General features: G+C 43.6%; 1 protein-coding gene and 1 pseudogene across 1 annotated transcript in view; both read left to right on the forward strand.

The window, feature by feature from the left end:
- ahsa1 (activator of HSP90 ATPase activity 1) overlaps positions 1–18,510 on the forward strand; it is a 36,680-nt gene extending 18,170 nt beyond the window's left edge. The window contains exons 4-9 of the mRNA XM_033027613.1: positions 244–361; positions 5,030–5,118; positions 6,719–6,847; positions 8,792–8,893; positions 16,124–16,175; positions 16,794–18,510. Of these exons, the coding sequence (XP_032883504.1) occupies positions 244–361; positions 5,030–5,118; positions 6,719–6,847; positions 8,792–8,893; positions 16,124–16,175; positions 16,794–16,966 (663 nt within the window). The 3' untranslated portion in view covers positions 16,967–18,510. The remainder of the gene's footprint in view (positions 1–243; positions 362–5,029; positions 5,119–6,718; positions 6,848–8,791; positions 8,894–16,123; positions 16,176–16,793) is intronic.
- Positions 9,433–11,798, forward strand: LOC116977207 (annotated as a pseudogene).
- Positions 18,511–19,051: the final 541 nt, after the last annotated feature.

Consider the following 19,051-nt stretch of genomic DNA (forward strand, 5'->3'; position numbering starts at 1 on the left):
CAAAATCCAGCATGCCAAAAGCCGCTGCCTTTACCCTATCTAGTTATGACACCACTTTCAGGAACTATATATCTGTACTCCTAGATCCCTCTGCTGACAACACCTCCCTTTCTCCACAATGCTACCATTCACTGTGAAGATCCTTAATTTAAGATTAAATGTGATTAACATTTTGGCAGATTTTGTTTGCATTTGTACCTTTCATAACAGAAACAGTCTAACCAAATTCATTTTGTCTTCCAGGTTATTGTTGGTTTAGCAAAAGATGAACCTGACACAAAACTGTTGGATCTAATGAAAACCGATGGTGCAGATAAGATCAGGAAGGCACTTCTCAACTACGTTGACACACTGAGATTAGGTGAGTATAGAGCCAAGCATTTAAGACTAAAAATCAATTCTTCAAGGAAAATCAGTAATGGAGCATGACTTTCAGTGTATTGAATGCTGTTAATTAAAAATGGCTGTAAGGACAGAACTAAACATCCTGCTTTAAATTACATTATTTGTCTATCTTTGTTCTGGGTATTTTATCAAGATGTCTGAAGTCTTTATTGTTTAAAACAAGACATTTATTTCAGCTCTGGGTGGCTCTTATTTGAAGCTGCTAATACATGTGGTTTACTAGTGCGAAATTATTATCCTTAAAATAGGAGATTATGTGTGTAATTTTTTAATCATAAATTAAACACGTTACACATTCCACCTAAATTTTAACACTTTAAATGCAGTATTCCACGGCGAATCTCGTATGCTGTTGTGGAGTAATAATTGTGTGGATGGATTGCTTTTGATCAATAACTTGCTTGTTCTTGACGAGTAAAGGTGATACTTTGGCTTCTAAAAGCAGAGATTCTCCAAAAAAGATTAACGTGCACCTCGAGCAAATTGGTTTCAGATGTAATTTCAGCAGTCATTGGTTAACTAGTTTCCTCCTTGAACAATTGCTCATAGAGACCCTGACAAAAAAATTGTAACTGTAAATCTGGTCTGAAGAAGGGTCTCGACCCGAAATGTCGCCTATTCCTTCGCTCCATAGATGCTGCCTCGCCCACTGAGTTTATCCAGCATTTTTATCTACCTTTTGATTTTTCCAGCATCTGCAGTTCCTTCTTAAACAATTTAAATTAGTTATATTATAATATAAATTGGTGCTGAACGTTGAACATTGGTTTAATGATATCAAGAAAGCATGTGTGTGAATGTGTATATATTATAAAAATTGAAGTGTGTAGGGTACGTCGAACAATCACTCTTCCACGCCTACACTGGCCCTATCCCCGAACTCTACCTTTGCTACATTGACGACTGAATCGATGTTACCTCCTACACCCATGCAGAACTCGCTAAGATCATCAACTTCACGACTAATTTCCATCCTGCACTCAAATTCACGGACCATCTCTGACATCTCCCTACCGTTTCTAGAGGAGGTTCACTTGCACCTTCTTGAACCTCATCTACTGTATCCGCTGTTCCAGGTGCCAACTCCTGTATATCGGCTTTGCTGATCGTTTCGCTGAACACCTCCGCTCAGTCCACCTTAACCTATCTGATCTCCCGGTTGCTCAGCACTTTAACACCTCCTCCCATTCCCAATCTGATCTTTCTGTCCTGGGACTCCTCCATTGTCAGAGTGAGGCCCAGTGCAATTGGAGGAACAGCACCTCGTCTCTTGCTGGGGTAGTGGTGAATCTCTGGAACTCTCTGCCACAGAGGGTAGTCGAGGCCAGTTCATTGGCTATATTTAAGAGGGAGTTAGATGTGGCCCTTATGGCTAGGGGGATCAGAGGGTATGGAGAGAAGGCAGGTACGGGATACTGAGTTGGATGATCAGCCATGATCATATTGAATGGCGGTGCAGGCTCGAAGGGCCGAATGGCCTACTCCTGCACCTAATTTCTATGTTTCTAAGTATCAACAATGACTTCTCTAACTTCATGTAGCTCTTGCTTTCCCACTCTCTCCATCCCCTCCCTCTTTCCAGTTCTCCCACAGTCTTACTGTCTCCGACTATATTCTATTTCTGTACTGCCCACTCCCCTGACATCAGTCTGAAGAAGATTCTCGACCCGAATTATCCCCCATTCCTTCCCTCCAGAGATGCTGCCTGTCCTGCTGAGTTACTCCAGCATTTTGTCTACCTTATAAAAATCCAGATGTGGAGGTGCAAGCATAGAAACATTGAAAAATAGATTGAGGTGTACCTATTCAATATGATCATGGCTGATCATGTAAAACAAGTATCCCGTTCCTGCTTTTTTCCCCCATATGCCTTGATTAATTGAGACCTAAGAGCTAAATCTAACTCTCTTGAAAACATCCAGTAAATTGGCTTCCACTGCCTTCTGTGGCAGAGAATTTCACAGATTCACAGCTCTGGGTGAAGAAAATTTTCACCTAAATGGTCCTAAATGGCCTATCCATTATTCTTAAACTGTGACCCCTGGTTCTGGATTCCCCTGACATCGGGAACATCTAGCCTGTCCAATCCTTTAAGAATTTTATATGTTTCTATAAGATCACCTCACATCCTTCTAAATTCCAGTGAAGACGAAGGACATTTATTGCCACATACACCAATTGGTGCAGTGAAATTTGAGTTACCATGCAGCACACAAATAAGATAAAGACAACACTTTTAGAGTTTAACATAAAACATAAAAAACATCCCCCCACAGCGGAATCAACATTTCCCACTGAGTCCTCTTCCTCTGTTCACCCATGGCTGGGGCCTATTGTGGCCTCCGCAGCCGCCGCATGGCAGCCCGATGTTTTAGGCCCTCGAACGGTAGAACACTCTCAACGGCCCGGAACCTCCGAATCAGCCGCTTCCTACCGGAGACCACGGCTTGCGAAGTCCACAGGCCGAGCTGGGCGGAGATTCAACGCTGGCGACCTCGGCGAGAGATCCCAGGCTCCGCGATGTCAAAGTCAGCACCGCCAGCGGCTGGAACCTCCTGCCACCTGTGGCTGGAAACTGCGCAGACCACAGCTGCACGGCGCTCAAAGTTGGCAGTCCCAGCACTCCAGAGCTCCAACACGGCGACTCCCAGTAAGGCATCGCTCAACGCGGTGCTGCGCCACTGCCGAAGCTCTGGCCAGTCTCCGGCAAGTCTCCGGCAGGAAAGGCTGCGCCAATCCAGATGGCAGGCTGCGAGGAGGGGGCGAAGATGCGGCTCGGAGAACAGTCGCATCCTCGACCAGGAAGTGACCAAGAAAAGGTTTCCCCCTCCCTCCACTTAAAGAATAAAAGACCTCCAAAAACAAACTTTAAAACAGACTAAAAATAACAAAAAGAATGAAAGGACAGACAGCTGCAGGTGAGGCAGCCACACTCAATGGCGCCACCACTCAGCACAAGCCCAGTCGACCCATTCTTTCATATGTCAGTCCAGCCATCCCGGAAATTAACTTGGTGAACCTACATGCACTCCCTCAATAGCATTAATGTCCATCGTCAAATTAGGAGACCAAAATTGCACACAATACTCCAGGTGTGGTCTCACCAGGGCCCTGTACAACTGCAGTAGGACCTTCTTGATCCTAAACTCAAATCCTCTCACAAAGAAGGCCAACATGCTATTAGCTTTCTTCACTGCCTGCTGTACGTTCATGCTTACTTTCAGTGACTGATGTACAACCACATCCAGGTCTCGTACCTCTCTTTTTCCTAATCTGACACCAATCAGATAATCTGATGCCTGCCTGTTCTTGCCACCAAAGCGGATAACCTCACATTTATCCACATTATACTGCATATGCCATGCATTTGCCCACTCACCCAACCTATCCAAGTCACCTTGCAGCCTCCTAGCATCCTCATGGCAGCTCACACTGCCACCCAGCTTTGTCATCCGCAAACTTGGAGATGTCACATTCAATTCCCTTGCTTAAATCGTTAATATATATTGTAAACAATTGGGGTCCCAGCACCGAGCCTTATGGCACCCCATTCTGCCAGCCATTCTGAAAAGAACCTGTTAATTCCTACTCTTTGCTTCCTTTCTGCCAACCAGTTCTCTATCCATGTCAGTACCTTACCCCCAATACCATGTGCTTTAATTTTGCACTCTAATCTCTTGTGTGGGACCAGAGTCAAGAGAACATTGGAAAATGTAAACCAATTCATCCACGATTTCTAAGGCCACTTGAGTACCCTGGGATGCAGAACATCAGGGGATGTGCCTGGGGATTTATGTGCCTTCAGTCCCAACAGTCTACCTAACACCATTTCCTGACTAATGAAAATTCCCTTCAGTTCATCCCTCCCACTATATCCTCGGTCCCCTAGTATTTCTGGGAGATTGTTTGTGTCTTGTTTGGTGAAGACGGAACCAAAATACTCATTTAACTGTTCTGCAAATTTCCTTGTTTCCCATTATAAATTCACCTGTCTCTGATTGGACATTTGTCTAGCATCTAACTTTATATGTTCCAATCTGATTTAGAAGTGGTGAGAACTGCAGGAATTCAATATGGCAGGATAAATAATGCAACGGTTCTTTGAACTTTTTTTCTGTGGCCTCTCAATTTATGGTGGTTCTGAAGATGGAGGGTAATGGGTGATATTTTGACAGGAGGTCTGTGACCAATAGTATTATAGAGGGAAATATTGGTGCTGGGACCTCTGAAACGTTTAAATGATTTGGACTAAAATGTGTGTGAGCTGATTAATAAGTTTGCAGACAATACAAAAATTGGCAAAGTTGTGCATTGTGAGGAAGGTTGTCAAATGATATTGCAGGTTGTAGATCAATTGGAAATATGGGTAGGGAAATGGCAGGAGGAGTTTAATCCAGACAATGTGTGGCGTTGCACATAGAAACATGTTGCGGAGGTTAAATGTTAGAGGAAAGTATACAGTAAATGGTAGGATCCTAACAGCATAGATCTTGAAAGTCTTGCGTCAGTGATGGAGTATGTAGTTAAAGTGAGCTGCTTTATATAGAGTACTCTGCTTCTATGCTCTTCTACCACAGTATTTAACTGGACCAGTGCATAAATTTTGACAATTGTTTTATTTCAGAATTTACTCATGGAATGATATTGCCAACAATTAATGGAGTTCAGACAGAACAGCCACAGTCCAAGTCCAAGATGGATCTGCAGGTCAAGGTAAAGAGACATTAACTAAACTCTGTTCTGTTTGGAGGGATGGGGAGTGGTGAGAGCAGACGTCTGAGAAAATGCAAGAGGGCTCCATCAACCACAGTATAAAGGAAGGCATATTTCCTGGAAAAAGGAGGACATTTCAGATGTCCTGGAATAAAAAGCCTCATCTTGAAAGCAGATGTGATGGAGGTGGAGAAACTGGGGAGGTGGCATCCTTAGAGAGGGTGGGAAGAGGTAGATATGGGAGTCAGTAGGTTTACAGTAACAGTCAGTGGATAGCTTGTCTCCAGAGATGGAGTCTGAAAGATCCAGAAAAGGAAGAGAAGTGTCAGAAATGGTCTAAGTGAGTTTGTGAACAGGTGGAAGTTGGTGCAAATGAGATAAAATTGACTCTTGTTGATCATGAATTCCTGATTTTCCAATCTAACTCTGTGGCACTTGCACTTTTTTAATCTACACTTTCACTGTAGCTATAATACTGAACTCTTGGTTATTTTGTTTTCTTGCACCACTTGATGTACTGGTGTACGGTATGATTGGCCTGGTGAGCGCACAAGATTTTTTTCAATGTATCTCGGTACCCGATACGGAGTTAGATGCTTGTCCACACTGCTGCGTAGGGGCTCTGCATTGGTGGCCACACATTCCAGTAGGGGCGCTGCATTGGTGGCAGCCTCTGCCTACAGCCTGTTCGTCTTTTCAATCTTTAAAAAAAAAAATTCAGCTAGTTTAATGTCTGGTTTGGGGGGAAACTTTAACTTTTCTATGTGGGGGAGGGGGGCAGGGTAAGGGGGAAACTGTTGCCCAGTCGCTTCCTGGCGGGGACGCGACTATTTCTCTGAGTCGCGTCCTCGCCCCCCTCCTCGCGGCCTACCACCTGGATCGGAGCGGCCTTTCCTGCCGGAGACCGGGAACCGGACCAGAGCTACAACAGCGGCGGCGCAGCGCTGGATTCACCGCGGAGCGGGCGATACCTACCTGGATCGCCGTTTGGAGCTCCGGAGCGTTGGGCCGCTGCTCCAACATCATGGAGCTGCGGTTTGGGAGAGCTTCCAACGTGGGCGGCGCTGACAGTCATCGCGGAGTCCTGGGGCTCCTTGTAGAGGGCCGCCAGCGTGAGTCTCCGCCCGGCGCGGCCCGCTGACTTTGGGAGCCGCGGACTCCAGTAGGAGGTGGCCGACTCTGTTGTCCAGGACGCTGAGGACGTCCCCCAGCCCCGACGTCGGACTTACATCACCCCGGCGAGCGGGCCTGAACATCGGGCCGCCCGTAGCGGCGACTGCGGAGGGCTCGGGGAGGCCCCGACCACGGGTGAACATTGGGGAACATTGGAGGAAGAGACTGACTTTGGTGCCTTCCCTCACAGTGGGAAACTTTGATTCTGCTGTGGGGATGTTTTTATGTTGAATTCTATCGTGTGTTGTGTTCTTTATTTTTATTGTATGGCTGTATGGTTATCTCATTTCACTGTGCCATCTGGCACATGTGACAAATAAATGTATCTTGTACAAGAGGGGAATATAATATATAATAATGTGTTATGTAATTCTCTAAAACCTGGAGTTTATTTCCCTGATGTTACAATACAATTTTAATTTTTCAGGCTCCTACATCGCAGTCACATGTCCTGTCTAAATCGGTTGCCGTGAAGATTCCAACCTGCAAAATTAACTTAAAAGATGAGTTTATGACGTCGCCAGAAGAGCTTTACAAGATCTTTATTACAGAAGAGGTAAAAATGTCAGCAATATAATTTGGTTGGGGAAACATTTTAATTATTTGCTCTTCTGCCCCATCTGTAATTAAATGGAGTGTTTTGACTGGATAATGTGGGAGATATTGTCTACATTAACGCTAGTGAGGCCTTTGAGGCTGATCTGTGAGATGTTGGATTATATGACATCCAGGGCAAGCTAACCAATTGACGGCAAAATTAGCTAGGTGACAGTGTGGTTTTTTTTTAGACTGGAGGTCTGTAATAAGTGGTGTGCCACAGTGACCAGTATTGGATGCACTGTTTATTATTTATTAACTATTTGTGTCTGAATGTAGGTGGCCGGGGTTAGCAAGTTTGCAGATGACATAAAAATTGGTAGTATCATGGACAATGAAGTACATTATCTAAGATTACTGTGGGATTGAGATCAACTGGGCCAGTGGACCAAGGAATGGCAGATGGAGTTTGGTTCAGATAAATAGGAGGGCAGGACTTGCACATGTTAGTATTGTCGGGAGTGTTGTAGAACAGAGACCTGGGTGTGCAATTATATAGTTCCATGAAAGTGACACAGATGGACAGGATGGTGAAGGGGTTTGGCATGCTTGCCTACACCGGTCAGGGTATTGAGTACAGCAATTGGAACATCAAGCTACAGATGTACAAAGACATTGATAAGCCATAATTAGAGTACGGTTTACAGTTCTGATCTTCCTGCGGTAGGAAGTATATCATTAAACTGGAATGGGTACAGAAAAAAAGAGAACGTTATCGGGTCTAGAAGGTATGAGGTGTACAGAGAACTGGTGGGGGTTCGGTCTATTTCCCCTGATACACAGGAGGCTGAGGGGAGACCTAGTAGGGGTTTATAAAATCATGATTGGCTTAGATAAGGTGAATAACGAGTTGATTTTTCCCCCGGGGTAGGGGAGTCTAAAACTAGAGGGCATAGGTTTAAAAGAGACCCGAGGAATCATTTTTTTTCCACACAGAGTGCGGTGCACGTATGGGATGAGCTGCCAGAGAAATTGATAGAGGCAGGAACAATTATGACATTTAAAAGACCCAAGGACATGTACATGGACAGGAAAGGGTTGGAGAGATATGGGCTGGATGCGGGCAAGATAGAGCCAACTCGGTTCAACAACTTTAGGTGTGGTCGAGTGGAGCCGAAGGGCCTGTTTCTGTGCATTGCATATTGTATGTACATTTTTTTTGGTCTTGATTACAGTGCTAGTTACAAAATATTGAGTATATTCAGGTTATTTTTTTTTATCAAGAATTGGTAAACAATTGACATTGTAAGATCCTCGGCATCAGAAAATTAATCTATTTCTCTTTAATATACTTGAGTCTAACTTAGTTATTGACGTTGAAGTAATACTCATCCTATTCATAATTAGTGATTTTTGAGAAAGGAGATACTTGCTCCAACACTAGAGTTGATTGATCTAGAACAGGGGTTGGCAACCTTGTTCTCCATAGGGGCCGGGACGCATGCCTGTGAGCGGATGGCGGGCCACATCTATCACGTGTACACGCGGATCCCGCCCCCATCCCTCCCCGGATGGCAGGCATTAAATCACATGTTCACAGAAGGTAGACAAAAATGCAGGAGAAACTCAGCGGGTGAGGCAGCCTCATGCAATCCTTGCATGTCTCGCCTTCTGAGATTCGCCAGCACTTTTGTTGACCTTCGATTTTTCCAGCATGTGCAGTTCCTTCTTAAACGTGTTCACAGAAGGTGCGCGGCCCTGCCGGCGGCTTTGCGCAGGATGGGGTACAGCCAGAGCTCTGACGAGCTCGGGGCGGGGGCTTGGCGGGCTGGATGAATATGGGAAACAACATCCGCCTACGGGCCGGATGATTTTGGGTTATGGGCCGCATTCGTCCCAGGGGCTGTAGGTTGCCGACCCCTGATCTAGAACATTAACTATATTGACCATCTTGTAATTTCAGCTTGTCCAGGCTTTCACACATGCGCCAGCAGCTGTAGAAGCGGCCAAGGGAGGCAAATTTCGATTGCTCGAAGGGAATGTAATTGGAGAATTCTTGGAACTGGTGAATATCTGCCTTTTGTATCCTTGTTACAAGTTGAAACTTTATTCAAAAAAAATACAGTCTAAATTAGAAACTGAAATTTTATGCATTGTCATTCTCAGGCTAGACCAGATATGAAGGCCAGACAATTTTCTTGAACTACTTGGTAAAGATAGTCCTGGGTATTTGGTACAATAGCAACTATGATGATAGCACAATGGACTGCTGAATATTTTCCAAGGTTGTATTATAAATTTAAGTTCTTAAATTGCCAGGATTTGAGGGCTTGGGCTTTAGGGAGAGGTTGAGCTGGCTATGACTGAATTCCATGGAGCATAGGAGAATGCGAGGTGATCCTATAGAGCTGTATAAAATCATGAGAGGAGTAGATGGGGTAGATGCACAGTCTTTTACCCAGAGTTGGAGAATCAAGAACCAGAGGAGATGGGTTTAAGGTGAGAGGGGTAGGATTTAATAGGAATCTGAGTGACAACTTTTTTACACAGTGGGTATATGAAATGAGCTGCCCAGAGTAGGTAGTTGTTATACGAGAATTTTGCCCGAACAGTCTGTGACCCATAGCACTATGGCCAGTAGTGCTATATTGCAACCCTATAGCGCTGTGGCTGGTAGCGCTATATTTAGAACCCATAGCGCTGCGCGTGGGGATTTATTTAAATGACAGCGCTTTGTTTAAACCTTTGCTCACCTAACCAGCTGCGCTGTGCATATTACCTTTACATGCCAAGTCTGTAGCGCTGTGTGTATTGATTTGCGTGTCACGTCTCGTGCTGTATATTGCTTTACGCGCCAGTCTGCGGCTAATAGCGCTTTGTTCCTGGGGGGGGGGGGGGGGGGGGGCTCGCTCTGATGCAGTCCCCTGCCATGGGTTACAGTTTGAATTTGGGAGCATTGGTATTGGCCAGGACTTACCACCAGTTATTTCACAGCTGGTTTCTTACCTGTATAAAGGCAGGTGTGTAAGCCATGAGTTAGTTTTATGTACAAGAGGGGTTCACCGACGAGCTGAGTCGTGATAAGCGCTGCGGACGGAGGCAGAAAGAGAGTTTGCTGCGGAAAACCGGACCCCGCACATACCAAGACAAGTATTGTTTTTGTTCCTTCTTGCCAATAAAACTGATTTATAACCAAACAGATGAGTGATCCTTTTTCTGTTCTACTAGTCAGATCCTTGAACCTGTTCCCTTTAACGTTTGGTGTAGTTGGCAGGATCTGGCGAATAGAATAGAAAATGTTTGGTAAAAAGAAATAGCAAATGAGATGGTGCTGGTGCAGGCCAAGCACTCTCGCTACAAACTGCTGCCCTCGGTGCAGTGGAGCCTGCAGCAGGCCGTGCTGCCGGTGGGACCAAGAACCTCGAGTCTTCAAGCTCCTCTAATGCTTTTAACGGGTCACGAGGGAGAAGTTTATTGTTGTAAATTTCACTGGAATGGAACAACACTGGCATCTGCAGGATTTGATCGACTCGTATTGTTTTGGAATATCTATGCGACTGCGATAATAATGCTACATTGGAAGGTCACAGTGGAGCAGTGATGGAATTGCATTATGACACAGATGGCAGCATGCTTTTTCCAGCATCAACAGACAAAACTAGCAGTGTGGGACAGTGAAACAGGTGAAAGAATCAAGAGACTTAAAGGTCACATATCCTTTGTGAATTCCTGTTATCCAGCTCGACGGGGACCACAATTGGTCTGTACAGGAAGCAATGACGAAACAGTGAAGCTACGCGATATTCGGAAGAAGGCTGGAATCTATATGTTTCAAAACATGTACCAAGTCCTGGCAGCAACGTTTAATGACACAAGTAATCAGATTATCTCTGCTGGTATTGATGACGGCATTAAGTTTGGGACCTCCGACAAAACAAGTTAATTTGTACCTTGCGTGGTCATACCATGCGTGGTCATAACCCGGTGACTGGTTTGACCCTGAGTGGAGTAAAAGAGAACATCACCAACCTCACTGACCACATCCAGGAAACCATAGCGAAGATTTGACGATTCGGAGAACAGTAGTACGTCTACAATCCCACGGGAGGATGGTGGACAACAGTGGTGCACTGGGGACTGACAATCTTGTTGGCCATAATATTACGACGTTGTATGTGTGGTTTGGCATCACGACCACGTGGACATTACTACAGCCTGTGGGCTGGATGTAACGAGGTAACGCCTGCGGGCCGGATGTGACGGTAACCCGGCTGTTCGAGGGGCGGAATGTTATACGAGAATTTTGCCCGAACAGTCTGTGACCCATAACGCTGTGGCCATAGCGCTATATTTAAAGCCCATAGTGTTTTATGTTTAAAGTCCAGTGTTTAAAGCCCATAGTGCTATATTTAAACCCTATAGCGCTGTGGCCAGTAGCACTATAGTAGCACTGCAGCTGACAGCTCTTTGTTTAAATCTCCACACGCTAAGCCGACAGCGCTGTTTAAACCTTTGCTCTCCAAACCGGCAGCGCTGTGTGTATTACCTTCACGTGCCAAGTCTGTGGCGCTGTGTATTGCTTTACATGCCTGTCTGCGGCTAATAGCGCTTTGTTCCCAAAGGGGGGGGGCTCCTTACTCGGATGCAGTCCCCTGCCATTGATTATAGTTTGAATTTGGGAGCAGAGCTATTGCCCAGAACTTATTTCAACAGCTGATTTCTTACCTGTATAAATGCAGGCGCCAGTAAGCCATAAGTTAGTTTTAAGTACAAGAGGGGTTCACCGACTGGCTGACTCACGATCAGCGCCGCAGACTGAGGCAGAGAGAGGTGCTGCTGTAAACCGGACCCCGCGCATAGTAAAACTGATTTATAACTAAACAGACGAATGAGATCGTTGTCAGATCCTTGAACCTGTTCCCGTGTAACAGTAGTTGAGGCAGAATTTATAAACATTTAAAAGACATTTAGATGGGTACATTAATAGGAAAGGTTTAAAAGGATATGGACCAAACACAGGCAGGTGGGACTAGTGTAGATGGGGCACCTTGGTTGGCATGGGTAAGCTGGGCTGAAGAGCCTGTTTCTGTGCTGTACATCTCTTGAGTTTTCAAATTTGTGTTTAAATTTAATTAAGATGGTGGACACCCCACTGAGCATGAAATGTAGTATATTATGTTGGCAGAGGTTTGAGTGACTTGCCATAATGGCTGAAACATAGAAAATAGGTGCAGGAGTAGGCCATTCCTGCTTTTCCCCCATATCCCTTGATTCCGTTAGTCCTAAAAGCTACAGTGCCCTCCATAATGTTTGGGACAAAGACCCTTCATTTATTTATTTGCCTCTGTACTCCACAATTTGAGATTTGAAATAGAAAAAAATCACGTGGTTAAAGTGCATTATACATTTTGGTTTCACCATGTAGAAATTACAGTTGTGTTTGTACACAGTTCCCCCCCCCCCCCCCCATTTCAGGGCACCTTAATGTTTGTAATTGTTCAGGTGTGTTTAATTGCCTCCTTAATGCAGGTATGAGAGCTCTCAGTACCTAGTCTTTCCTCCAGTCTTTCCATCACCCTTGGAAACTTTTATTGCTGTTTATCAACATGGGGACCAAAGTTGTGCCAATGAAAGTCAAAGAAGCCATTATGAGACTGAGAAATAAGAATAAAACTATTGGAGACATTAGCCAAACCTTAGGCTTACCAAAATCCTGTTTGGAGCATCATTAAGAAGAAAGAGAGCTCTGGTGAGCTTACTAATTCCAAAGGGACTGGCAGGCCAAGGAAGACCTCCACAGCTGATGACAGAAGAATTCTCTCTATAATAAAGAAAAATCCCCAAACACCTGTCCAACAGATCAGAAACGCTCTTCAGGAGTCAGGTGTGGATTTGTCAATGACCACTGTCCGCAGAAGACTTCATGAACCGAAATACAGAGGCTACACTGCAAGATGTAAACCATTGGTTAGCCGCAAAAATAGGATGGCCAGTTTACAGTTGACCAAGGAGTATTTAAAAGAGCAACCACAGTTCTTGAAAAAGATCTTATGGCAGACGAGACTAAGATTAGCTTGTATCAGACAGATGGCAAGAGCATTGATGATACAACTGCTGATGGTAGTAGCATAATGAATTCTGAGGTGTATAGACATATCCTATCTGCTCAAGTTCAAACAAATGCCTCAAAACTCATTGGCCGGCAGTTCATTCTACAGCAAGACAATGATCCCAAACATACTGTTAAAGCAACAAAGGAGTTTTTCAAAGCTAAAAAATGGTCAATTCTTGAGTGGCAAGTCAATTACCTGATCTGAACCCAATTGAGCCTGCCATTTATATGCTGAAGAGAAAACTGAAGGGGACTAGCCCCCCAAAACAAGCATAAGCTAAAGATGGCTGTAATACAGGCCTGGCAGAGCATCACCAGAGAAGACACCCAGCAACTGGTGATGTCCATGAATCGCAGACTTCAAGCAGTCATTGCATGCAAAGGATATGCAACAAAAATACTAAACATGACCATTCATTTACATGACATTGCTGTGTCCCAAACATTATGGTGCCCTGGAATGGGGGGGAAATCAAGTTCAAGTCCAAGTGAGTTTATTGTCATGTGTCCCTGTATAGGACAATGAAATTCTTGCTTTGCTTAAGCACACAGAAAATAGTAGGCATTTACTACAAAACAGATAAATGTGTCCATATACCATGATATAAATATATACACACATGAATAAATAAACTGGTAAAGTGCAAATAGCAGAAAGTGGTTATTAATAATCAGAGTTTTGTCCGAGCCAGGTTTAATAGCCTGATGGCTGTGGGGAAGTAGCTATTCCTGAACCTGGTTGTTGCAGTCTTCAGGCTCCTGTACCTTCTACCTGAAGGTAGCAGGGAGATGAGTGTGTGGCCAGGATGGTGTGGGTCTTTGATGATACTGCCAACCTTTTTGAGGCAGCGACTGCGATAAATCCCCTCGATGGAAGGAAGGTCGGAGCTGATGATGGACTGGGCAGTGTTTACTACTTTTTGCAGTCTTTTCCTCTCCAGGGCGCTCAAATTGCCGAACCAAGCCATGATGCAACCGGTCAGCATGCTCTCTACTGTGCACCTGTAGAAGTTAGAGTCTTCCTTGACAAACCGACTCTCCGTAATCTTCTCAGGAAGTAGAGGCGCTGATGAGCTTTTTTGATAATTGCGTTAGTGTTCTCGGACCAGGAAAGATCTTCAGAGATGTGCACGCCCAGGAATTTGAAGTTCTTGACCCTTTCAACCATCGACCCGTTGATATAAATGGGGCTGTGGGTCCCCCTCCTACTCCTTCCAAAGTCCACAATCAGTTCCTTGGTTTTGCTGGTGTTGAGGGCCAGGTTATTGCGCTGGCACCATATGGACAGTTGCTCGATCTCCCTTCTATATTCTGACTCATCCCCATCAGTGATACGTCCCACAACAGTGGTGTCGTCAGCGAACTTGATGATGGAGTTCGCACTGTGGTTGGCTACGCAGTCATGGGTATAGAGTGAGTACAGCAGGGGGCTGAGCACGCAGCCTTAAGGTGCTCCCGTGCTGATTGTTATATGTATAAACACTGCTGTAATTTCTACATGGTGAAACCAAAATGTATAAAAATGGCATTTATTAAAATCTGACAATGTGCAGTTTGAGTACGTGATTTTTTTTTCTATTACAAATCTCAAATTGTGGAGTACAGAGGCAAATAAATAAATGATGGTTCTTTGTCCCAAACATATTGGAGGGCACTGTATATCTAACTCTTGAAAACATCTAGTGAATTGGCCTCCATTGCCTTCTGTGGTAGAAAATTCCACAGATTCACAACTCTGGGTGAAAACGTTTTTCCTCATCTCAGTCCTGAATGGTCTACCCATTATTCTTAAACTGGTTTTGGAATCCCCAACATCAGGAACATTTTACCTGCATCTAGCCTGTCCAATCCCCGAAGGAGTATTTGGATACTTGTGTGATGGAAAGGGAAGTAAAAGAGCAGATCTTGTCTCCTGTAATAACATGGAGAGCTGGCATGAGAAGGGGAATGGGTTGTAACTTCAGAACATTGTCACACGGTCAGTTGCTTGCCTCATCCCTGCAGGATCTTCCTGCTGCAGATGTCATCTTTGGTTCTATAACCATGCATACTTTTCTAAGATTCATAAATAGAAGTGTCCTGGAAGGTATCTTCCCTTGTCTCCTTTCCGTTTGCTGTGGCACCTCTGCTTTGTCATGTTAGGAGTTTGCAGTTCCCTAGGCTGAAGGCTCACTTTCATCATAGAGCTTCCTACATCAGGATATTCCGAGGTGCCTTCACTGCTATTTTGACCAGTACCCATCTGCTGCTAACTGGGACAAGGGGCAAGCGGTGCATTTTGGCATGTTCAACTGGACAACACTCTCAGTAAATGGCTGTGGAAAGTGAGAAAGATTGTCTGAGGCTCCAGCAAGATTTCGATCAGATAGAAAGTTGGACAGAATGTTGGCAGATGGAAATTAATCCTGACAAATGCAAAATGATGCATTTTGGGAAGTCGATAAGTGTAAGAAATATGCAGTAAATGATACTGTCTGGTCGATGATCAGAGGGATCTTGGAGTTCAAGTCTATAGTTCTCTGAAATTTGCAACGTGGGTAATAGGGTGGTATAAATGACTTGCTGTCATGGGTCAAGGCATATTTATTAAAATCCGTGACATATTACAACTTCACAGAACATTGATTAGATTGCACTTGGGAATGCTGTACTGTTCTGGTGCCATACGATGGGAAAGGTGTGGCTCTGCTGGTGACAATGTGGGGATGTTACCTTGATTGGTGTACTTTTATTATGGGGAGCAAAGGGAGCTGAAGGGTGGCCCGACAGATATCTGAAACTCCGACATAGATCATTTTCCCATTGTAGGGTTATAAACTGAGGGCTAAGGCTTAAGCTGAGAGGAAGTTTAAAGGGGACGCGGGGAATATTTATTTTACAGTGGTTGATAACTGGAACATGTTGCCGGGGGATGGGGGGATCGAATACCATCACCAGGCCAAAAAGACATTTAGACTAGGATTTAAATGGACAAGGCATGGAAAGATATAGTCCTAATGCAGACAAATGGGATTAGTATAGATAGGGGGAAAAGGCTAACATGGACAAGGTGAGCTGAGGTGCCTGATTCTGCTACAGAACTGTTTAAAATGTTTGCTATTAGTGCAGTAAATTTGGTAGTGGAGGAGAAATAGGGGCTAATAGTACAAATATTGTAACTATTGGTTTAATTTTGCTTACTAGGCTTCCGAGCAACGGATTGTTATGAAGTGGAGGTACAAATCGTGGCCACCTGGTGAGTCTCTGCAGCTTTTAATTGATGATTGGATGTTGTGATTTAGCTTTCAAACTTCTTGGATGTCATGTACTCAAGCTTTATTTGCAGATTATGCTTATTTGCTACTACCTGCAGTGATATCAAGTTTTGCATTCAACATGGAAAGGAAAAAATCATGCCTGTTAGACTACCTTTCTAAATGTTCTAACAAGGTTAACGTTACCTAACATATAGGGAAGGGTTGTTGTGCATGGGAAAATTTGTGCAATGGATTGCCATGTGATTAATTAAATAACGTCATTAAAATGTAACCAAATTTTGCATCAAAATCTGGGTGGGTGAAGGGAGTTGGCTAATAAGGGAGTCCATATTTCTTTGAGCATTGGGAATAATCCAACAAATTACAGGCTGATGAGTCTCGCACCTGTGGTGGGGAAATTATCGAAGCAGATTCTTAGGGATAGGATTTACTCACATTTGCAGAAGTTTGGTTTGTTATTGTCAACTGTACTGCAATTTAGTGTTATTGGTTTGTTATAATTGTGTAGCAACTCACAATGTACACAAGTTGGTTTAGTAGCTGTATTTATTTTGGCAGATAATTTTTGAGTTTAATTGTTCCTGGTTTGTTTTCAGAACATTATGCAACCATCACACTGACATTTACGGGCAAGAAGGATGGAACGGAACTTCAAGTGGACTGTCGAGGTGTTCCATTAAGCGAGGCAGATCAGACAAAAGCAGGCTGGCAACGTTATTACTTTGACGGCATTAAGCAAGCTTTTGGATACAACGTACGACTGTTCTAATGGGGTAGTTCCTCAAACCCTGAGATAACACACGATGACAGAAAAGCTTTAGATTTTTGTTCATTTCACTGTTCTGTTCATTCTTTGTTTACAGTCCAGCCAACCTGCAACTATGATAGGTTTAAAGTATTCATTACCAGTGGAATGTTAACCTGCTGTTAAATTTCAATTCAGTAAATCTTGGCTAAGAATTGGCACGTGCTGTGAAATTTTAAGTTCAGTTACATCTAAATTCACTCTGGTACTAATATATAAAATGCCAGTTGAGTCTTGAATAGTAACTGCATTGTTCAGTAAAGGTTTGGGCCTCTAATGAATTGATCAATGTCTTGCATGAAAGATTAATTTCAGATTGGGCAAAAATTCTCTAATTACTCTTCCATCCCCAATTAACTCGGTCCTTCCATGTCTTTCAATTCATCCCCAGTGCACCTAGCACAGTTATTACCAGACCCGAAGTTCCATGGCTGTTCAGAAGTAGAAATCACCAGCCAGCTTTGTATCCAATGTTATTCTGAAATTTATAATTGAATAAAAGCTAGGAGTGCAAGTCAAACTAAATATCTTTTCTTTTTTCCATGCTCCTTTGAGCAGCTAGTGTAGCATCATTTTCAGCTGAGTCTTGAGTTTCTAGCTTTGAACAGACCATTGTCAAGAAATTGAGATAAAATTATTGCTTTCAAAATAGACTGGTGTCTTTAACTAAATGATCCCGTAAACAATGCTGCATTTTCCTAAAATCCTGCTTCATTATTGCGTGGAATTAGATTTTGCTAAGCAAATTCTATGGGCAGTGGAAATTCTGCAGAATGGGATGCTTACCATTTTCTATAAAATTGCTGTAATCTAAGCTTGTTATTAAAAGAATCAAGACAATAGTGCTTTGGTGTGGGACAAGGCCAGGTTTCTCCTAAACCTGAGCATTAGAGGGGAGATGAGAGATGGATTAGAATTTAAAACAATATGGTTTTACTGTTCATTTACTTCTGCTGGTTAATTGGTTTTCCTTGAACTGGGATCCTGCCTTATAATTCTGTTATTTGTTTTGTTATTTGCCTTGCTTTCCTAAAGATTAGACAAAGTTCAAATGATGTCTAATTTGAACAAAACAAAAACAGCCATTTAACTGTCCTAATCAATAAAAATACACGGCCACCCAAAGTGGTTGGGATTTAGAATTTTCCAGCTGTGTTTTGCCATGGGTTAAGTCAATTACATTGAGGAATAGAGAACATGGCTTTTGTATGGAGTAGACCACTTGGGCCAGATGAACAGCACCATTTGAAGGAGCTAGTGTGGGATCTTTCCATTCCTGACCCAAGTGACAGTAATCAAATATTGCTTTCACAAAATGCCACGTAGCTATTTATTTGTAATGGTACTGAGCTGATCAAACTGCACGTAGATATCTTGTGCCTTTGTGGGACTAAATTTTAAGCTTGATCTGTTTTGCGGTTTGGGACGCTTGACTGGCAGACAATTGGAGGCTGGTCGTCTATCCCCATTACTGTCACGTTGCTTTATTAAATACAATTTCTACTTAACCTTGCTGCCTTATTTTTATCTATGGTTTAGTTTAGAGATACAATGTGGAGACAGGCACTTTGACTGACAGAGTCTGTGCTGACCAGAGATCCGTGCACACTAGCATTATCCTACACACACTAGGGACAATTATATCGTCAATTAACCTAAACCCTGAATGTGGAAGGAAACCAGACCTTCCAGAGAAAACTCATGCAGGTCACGAGGAGAATGTACAGATAGCACCCGTAGTCAGGATCGAACACGGGTCTTTGGTGCGGTAAGCCAGCAACTCTGCTGCCTTATTGTGTGTCTCACTGTCAAGTTACGGAAATGTAGGCAACTGCCACGTATCCCCAGGCAGTATATTAACTAAATATCAAGTTCTCTTGTTTCAAGTGATTCAACTGTGTGTAACGTGGACATTTAACTTCAACATTGCACCATGGCAAGGTGATACAGGAAGTGTCTACACCCCATTATCTCACTATGGACAAATAGGCTGCTGCTCCTACAATTCAAATACTGGGCAATAAAGCATGCTGCACCTACACATTTTCT

The sequence above is a fragment of the Amblyraja radiata genome, chromosome 9, assembly GCF_010909765.2.
Source record: "Amblyraja radiata isolate CabotCenter1 chromosome 9, sAmbRad1.1.pri, whole genome shotgun sequence".
In the NCBI taxonomy this organism is placed as follows: domain Eukaryota; kingdom Metazoa; phylum Chordata; class Chondrichthyes; order Rajiformes; family Rajidae; genus Amblyraja; species Amblyraja radiata.